General features: G+C 40.6%; 1 protein-coding gene across 1 annotated transcript; it reads right to left on the reverse strand.

The window, feature by feature from the left end:
• Positions 1-2,367: 2,367 nt before the first annotated feature.
• LOC134820111 (keratin, type I cytoskeletal 10-like) lies at positions 2,368-5,384 on the reverse strand. Its single transcript, XM_063830332.1, has 3 exons — positions 5,363-5,384; positions 3,220-3,314; positions 2,368-2,739 (listed from the first exon to the last, which is right to left on the reverse strand). The coding sequence occupies exons 1-3, from the start codon at positions 5,382-5,384 to the stop codon at positions 2,368-2,370; spliced, it is 489 nt and encodes a 162-aa protein (XP_063686402.1).
• Between the last annotated feature and the right edge of the window lie 1,401 nt (positions 5,385-6,785).

Below are 6,785 nucleotides of genomic sequence, written 5' to 3' on the forward strand. Positions count from 1 at the left end.
ATTTCGCAAATCTTTAGTCTACAACAATTTTAGTCACATTTTTTCGACTTTTTGAGACCATTTTCCATTCCATTTATTAGATTTTTCCATTTTTTCCCCCGATTTCGCATATAAAGTCATACTTTATAGTTTAACGTTAGGCATGTTGATTAAATTATTTGTTGCAATAAAGAAATAAAACAAATAATTTGTAAAATAAAATGCTAACCATTAATTCAGCATGAATGAGCACCCGTCTGAGCATTACAGATTAAGCTGCAATGCATTACTCAGGAATTTCAATAACATCAGATCCAGAGTCTGTGACTCTGTATCACTAAGTTCTTCAGTACGCTGTTCGGTTTCTTTTTCACCCTTTTTCGAAGCTTTACCATTTCAGTCGGTACGAGTAGTTTATGTCTATATGATCCTTCAGCCGGTCCAACTGAACATATAGGGATGGATCGATTAAAGATGTAATGTCCAAGAGGAGCTCTAGAACGCATTAAGTGCAATAGGACTTTGGTACGGTTTTGTGCTTCGTAGTTTCACAACGGTCTTTCCTCACAACAAAGTTGTTCAGCAGTAGGAACGGTGATGTCATTATATTAATTATAAACAATGTAAGCTCAATAATATTCATGTCATATATGATCTACTGAAATTTTGGTCTCCTTTAAAATTGGTCGCCTAAAAAATTAGTCTCATGAAATTTGGTTTACAACAATTTTAGTCTAAAGTTTGACTAAATTTACGGTGGACTAAATTTGTCGTTCTTAAGGTATATCACGCAGCTGGTGCATGATTGGCTCATATTGATCACGTGACATACTGTTACTATGGTTACAAAATTCGTGGCGACCTAAATTTAAAGTCTGAGTCTCTAATCTCTATTAGTATTATTAACTGTTTTGTGTTTATCATTTCTATATAAATTGCTCACTATTTCAGTTGATAAACATTGAAATTTTAGGCCAACATTTTTCGTGTCACTCTATTGTGTTCCCGAAACATATTTTGCCCTGTTAAAAAAAACTACCACTAACATTTATGTTATGAATTTGATCTTTTACTCTCATATTCAATGTCCATGATCAGACTGTGATCTCGAGCTCTCTGGGTTACTATTGTAAGCCATTATAATAAGTCTACTCCTTTTGATGGTATAACCTGTAAGCTGAATTAGTTTTTTATATTCAGGCCGGGTTTTACTCGTAAATATATTGTGTACCGAATAGAAAATTGCCCTGTTTTGACATCGCCAGTAAAATGATTTTTTTGCGAATTTTACGTTCTACTCTCACGTTTTCTCCGTTTCAAACTCTCCTGGTAACTTTAGTCGTAGATTATTCACCTACTTCTAGGGTGTGGCAAAACTACTTGGAGAGGGTTCCAGGTATATCAGTGTAGAGAATAGAAGGTTAATGAATTCGCAGACAAGGTTTAGTCGATGTACTGTTAGATAGTTTTGACGCTGAAACTCTAGCCAAGAGCCAGGGTTGCCACATCTAGTTGTTACAACTTGAGCTAAAGATTGATGTCTACACAGATCAGTTTCTGTCTAGAGTATAAGGTTTGGGAGGTTTACATGTAGAATATCATGTCATTTTACTTTCGCCGCATTTCCCCGACGTATACCGACAATATGTCTTCCCTGTTCTCATTACTTATATTCTAAATATTGGTTTACTTTTAGTTTTATGGATATTTATATCGTAGTTTGTATATTTAGTTTTCCGTGACTATCATTATCAATGTTACTATCTTTACTGTTACAACTTAAAAACTTGGACTCAAATACAAGGTATCTCGCATCAAATAAATAGTGCCAGGATTTGGTACTACTCATTACCCTGCCCTCATTATCTGTCGCCTGATCAGTGATCAAAACATTGTAAATTTCCGTATAAATCACAACGTTTTTTAAATAAATACGCAAAAACCTGTTAAATAAACGTAAAAACGCTCCAATTCAAAAAAACTTAAAACACGTATTTTACAACCTTGCTGATCACCATGTTGCATAGCATTTTAAAATGCACTTGAGAATTTCTTTCATTTGTTAAATTGTTCAATAATTCAAGCTGCCAGTTTTAGAGTGGGTTAAGAAAATATCGTGCGTCATCTCGGGGCGGAGCAGCAGTTTATTTGGTACAAGTTAAAGTGCACAACTCAGTTAAATCAAATTACTTGATTCTGGGGAACAATTTGTAGTGTTCCCGTTTATTGCACCAATGATAAAGCTCCTATCAGGATAAATACTAACCATATTTAGGTAAACATTCCCAATCATTTGTACCTCAAAAGCGTCGTTCGTGTAATTAACATACCCCCAAGTGAAGCACATGACATGTTCATGATCCTAGGTCTTTATTGTTGGGGTGAGTTTCACAATCCGGAAGTTGCTGAGATACCCTCACAATAAAACGCTGAATATACGACAGGTAAAGTGAGTATCATGTGATCTGCCCTGGTATATAGTCCACCTTTTAGGAAAGTACCGCCCTTGTGCCCTCCGCCCTTGTGCCCTCCGTTCTCGTGTCCTCCGTTCTTGTGCCCTCCCCCCTCGTGTCCTCCGTTCTTGTGTCCTCCGTTCTTGTGCCCCCTGCCCTTGTGCCCTCCGCACTCGTGTCCTCCGTTCTTGTGCCCTCCTCCCTCGTGTCCTCCGTTCTTGTGTCCTCCGTTCTTGTGCCCTCTACCCTTGTGCCCTCCGTTCTTGTGCCCTCTGCCCTCGTGTCCTCCGCCCTTGTGCCCTCCGTTCTTGTGTCCAGTTTCCAAAAAGCTTTCTTAACCCCTCATAAATTATGGATATTATGAGTCATTATATTCACAATTCACATTGTTTTCAGGTCTCTAGAAACGTTTAGCTCTGTTGAACCTATTATTTGTACGCAGTATTGTGCAGCGGTTGGCGAGGTGGGGAGACAGTCTAAAAAGTCAATTAATTTAGATGTTATCAATAGTGGACACGATAAAGTTCATTCGTATCACCTGAGATTGATTCCTCACGTTATCTTATCACTAGCAATGTAGCAATGTTCTGCTCCTGCAAAAAATAAAATCCCTACACGACAACTCATCATGACTGGTTGTTTGTTTTCCGATAAAAAGTTCCAGCAGCGAGATTAATAAATATTGCTGGATATTGCCTCTGTTCCCCCTACTCATAACTTCTAACCGTGCTGCCACCGCACAAACTTAACAAATGGCCCGAAATCAGTAACTTTCCGCCTAATTCACCTTCATTTCTGTTTCATCTCCCCGCTCAGGGGTCTGGGAAATGAGGAAACCCTCTCCGACAGCTCCGGTTCTCTTGTTAGTCCGGGTTATTTCCCCTGTGGGAAGATGATGTTCGTCTGCTTGTGAAGAGGATTTAGTGCTGGGTGGTCGGATAATACTTTGTTAGATGTTAGTGTCCGAGCTTGGAAGCTCTCTTCTTGTAACACCTTGTAATACCTTGTAACACCTTGTAACACCTTGTAACACCTTGTAACACCTTGCAACACCTTTATATACCTTGTAGTTGTTACTTATTATACAACGTTTTCTCCTTTCTAATTCCTTGCAACATATTTTAACTTATCTTAGCCTATTGAGCTTAAATATTCATGTTACAAGCCGATAAAAGAATTTAGATTTTTGCCGTTATTTAAAAATTATTTTTCCATAATCGTAATCACTATCAGCTTATCAGCTTGGCGAGACAAAACCTTTAGTACCAAATTTATGATATTCAAATATCATAAATTTGGTACTAAAAGTTTTGTCTTTTTTTTTAAACGACTAACTTATCTCTCGTTTTTGTTAATCGTTTAATTATCATTCAACTCGTACACCCCTTCTCTTTTAAAAGACTCTTCCATTTACAACTACAACTCTGCCAGTGCCATCCCTTTGAATATATTCTGCAGGAACATCAACCTGCCGTATAAATTACAAGTTTCCAGAACCCGGTCACCGCTACAGCTCTTGACGTTCCAGCTTGACGTTCAGCGGTTCAGTTAATGTCCGGACTACTCCAGCTTGACGTGCAGCGGTTCAGTTAATGTCCGGACTACTCCAGCTTGACGTTTAGCGGTTCAGTTAATGTCCGGACTACTCCAGCTTGACGTTCAGCGGTTCAGTTAATGTCCGGACTACTCCAGCTTGGCGTTCAGCGGTTCAGTTAATGTCCGGACTACTCCAGCTTGGCGTTCAGCGGTTCAGTTAATGTCCGGACTACTCCAGCTTGGCGTTCAGCGGTTCAGTTAATGTCTGGACTACTCCAGCTTGGCGTTCAGCGGTTCAGTTAATGTCCGGACTACTCCAGCTTGACGTTCAGCGGTTCAGTTAATGTCCGGACTACTCCGGCTTGACGTCCAGCGGTTCAGTTAATGTCAGGACTACTCCGGCTTGGCGTTCAGCGGTTCAGTTAAAGTCCGGACTACTCCAGCTTGACGTTCAGCGGTTCAGTTAATGTCCGGACTACTCCAGCTTGACGTTCAGCGGTTCAGTTAATGTCCGGACTACTCCAGCTTGACGTCCAGCGGTTCAGTTAATGTCCGGACTACTCCAGCTTGACGTTCAGCGGTTCAGTTAATGTCCAGACTACTTCAGCTTGGCGTTCAGCGGTTCAGTTAATGTCCGGACTACTTCAGCTTGGCGTTCAGCGGTTCAGTTAATGTCCGGACTTCTCCAGCTTGACGTTCAGCGGTTCAGTTAATGTCCGGACTACTTCAGCTTGACGTCCAGCGGTTCAGTTAATGTCCGGACTACTCCAGCTTGACGTTCAGCGGTTCAGTTAATGTCCGGACTACTCCAGCTTGACGTTCAGCGGTTCAGTTAATGTCCGGACTACTCCAGTTTGACGTGCAGCGGTTCAGTTAATGTCCGGACTACTCCAGCTTGACGTTCAGCGGTTCAGTTAATGTCCGGACTACTCCAGCTTGACGTTCAGCGGTTCAGTTAATGTCCGGACTACTCCAGCTTGACGTTCAGCGGTTCAGTTAATGTCCAGACTACTTTACATTGATTTGTTCCGATACTGTCATCGTCAACATAGCTCCATAAACGGAATAAATAGGTAACTTTTAATTTAAATCCTAGTATTTTACTATTTAAATGTCAGTCCATACTTACCAATATTCGTTGGGTATCGCTATTGAAACGGCATTTAAACGGTTCGATCGGACTATAAATTTAATTGTCAGTCGCATATTCGTGGTATTCTTTTGTTGGGAGTTCGATTGTAGCAAGAGTGGAATTTGATCATGAAACTTAAAGTTTTTGTAATTTACTAACTTAGTGTAGCGTGTAATCAGTGTAGCTTGTGTTGCAAATATCGAGCTCTCTTATCTTTTGTAAATTTGCAATAAGTTCAGTTTGCTGCTACCGCGTAGTTAACCTTTGCGTGTGTACTTGTACATTACTATACAAGTACACTATGGGGGATGACCCAACTTTGACCCGATCCCAGGAGTTGATTAAGGAGTTCAACTATGATCAACAGGAAGGCTGTGTTGCACGCTGGTCCGATCAGTTAGAAAAAGACCTGCATATTGACTACCGTGACATTGACTACGAAAGTCGTGAAAAGATCAAGACTAAGGATAAACAGACTCTGTCTGGCTGGATTGTGGATGCAGTGGACCTTGTTCGTCGGCAGAGTAGTCAGATGTATCTATTGAAGGAGATCATCGAGTGCTTCAAGACGGAAGCACTAGCAGACAAAGAAAAGGTGATCAGACTGCAGGGCCAGCTGCTGATGCAGAAGGACGAACAACTACAGTTGCTTAAGACGTCTGTTGAGGAAACAGTCCAGTCAGGGATTCAGAACTATAGTGCAGCAGTTCAGCAGAACAGTGCAAGTGGTACGGTCTGCAACAGTAAAATCCTGAAGAAGGTGATGAAGAGTGTGGCTGCAGAGGAGGACAGGAGCAAGAACCTGATCGTGTTTGGACTGAAAGAAGAGGAGGAAGAACAGCTTCCAGCGCTAGTTACTGCAGTTTTGGAGGAGATCGGGGAGAAACCTCACTTCGAAGCGACTAGAGTCGGTTGGAAGAGGCCAGGTAGTACGGCTATCCGACCAGTCAAGATCACCGTCCCTAGCTCAACAGCGGTTCATCAGATTCTGATGGAAACAGGGAGACTGAGGGAGACGCACAAAGATGTATGGATATGTCCAGACAGATCCAGCGAAGAACGAGCAACAAGGAAGCATCTGGTCACTGACCTGAAGAAGAAGAGGGCGGAACAGACTCATCTCGACCACTACATCCGGTACGGGAAGGTATGTAGCCGTGATAAGAAGTCACCATGAGTTACACTCTCGGACACTGATCAGTATATGAAGGAGTGATGATTATTTTAAGAATTTTCAGACGTTATCTGTATTTAAGAGACAACTATATATTTTGAATATTTTATTATTTGATTGTTTCACACTTTTCATATTTCATAATTTTATTACTAGGTGGAGGTGATGTTATTGAGACTTTGGGCGGCCATAAAACTCCTGTTTTGATAGTTGTCCTCTGTACTTGTTTCACTGACCCACGCTTTATAGCATTTATACATTTCGGCCCATTTTATATGTTTGTTCGACTTGCTGTACATTTGTATATTTGCTATTTTGTAAAAGTTTCAAATCAAAATCAATTAGTAGTAACTACAAAAATTGATTATGAATTATGATATCAGCCCCACACAGAGATATAATAGTTATTATTGAAGAAATAACAACAAAAGAAGTATTAAAATAACCTCTGAACACACCCTACTTGGTGTGGTAGTACAGAAGCCTAGTTCTTGTTGATCCTCTCAATACC

This window comes from Bolinopsis microptera, chromosome 8, assembly GCF_026151205.1.
Source record: "Bolinopsis microptera isolate Bmic1 chromosome 8, MBARI_Bmic_1.0, whole genome shotgun sequence".
Taxonomy (NCBI): Eukaryota; Metazoa; Ctenophora; class Tentaculata; order Lobata; family Bolinopsidae; genus Bolinopsis; species Bolinopsis microptera.

Coding starts and splice junctions, on each gene's coding strand:
- LOC134820111 (XM_063830332.1), bottom strand. CDS start 5,384: ATGTACAAGTACACACGCAAAG. Junction 3,315..5,362: donor GTACAAGTACACACGCAAAG/GTTAACTACGCG, acceptor ATCTTCCCACAG/GGGAAATAACCCGGACTAAC. Junction 2,740..3,219: donor GAGATGAAACAGAAATGAAG/GTGAATTAGGCG, acceptor ACTGGACACAAG/AACGGAGGGCACAAGGGCGG.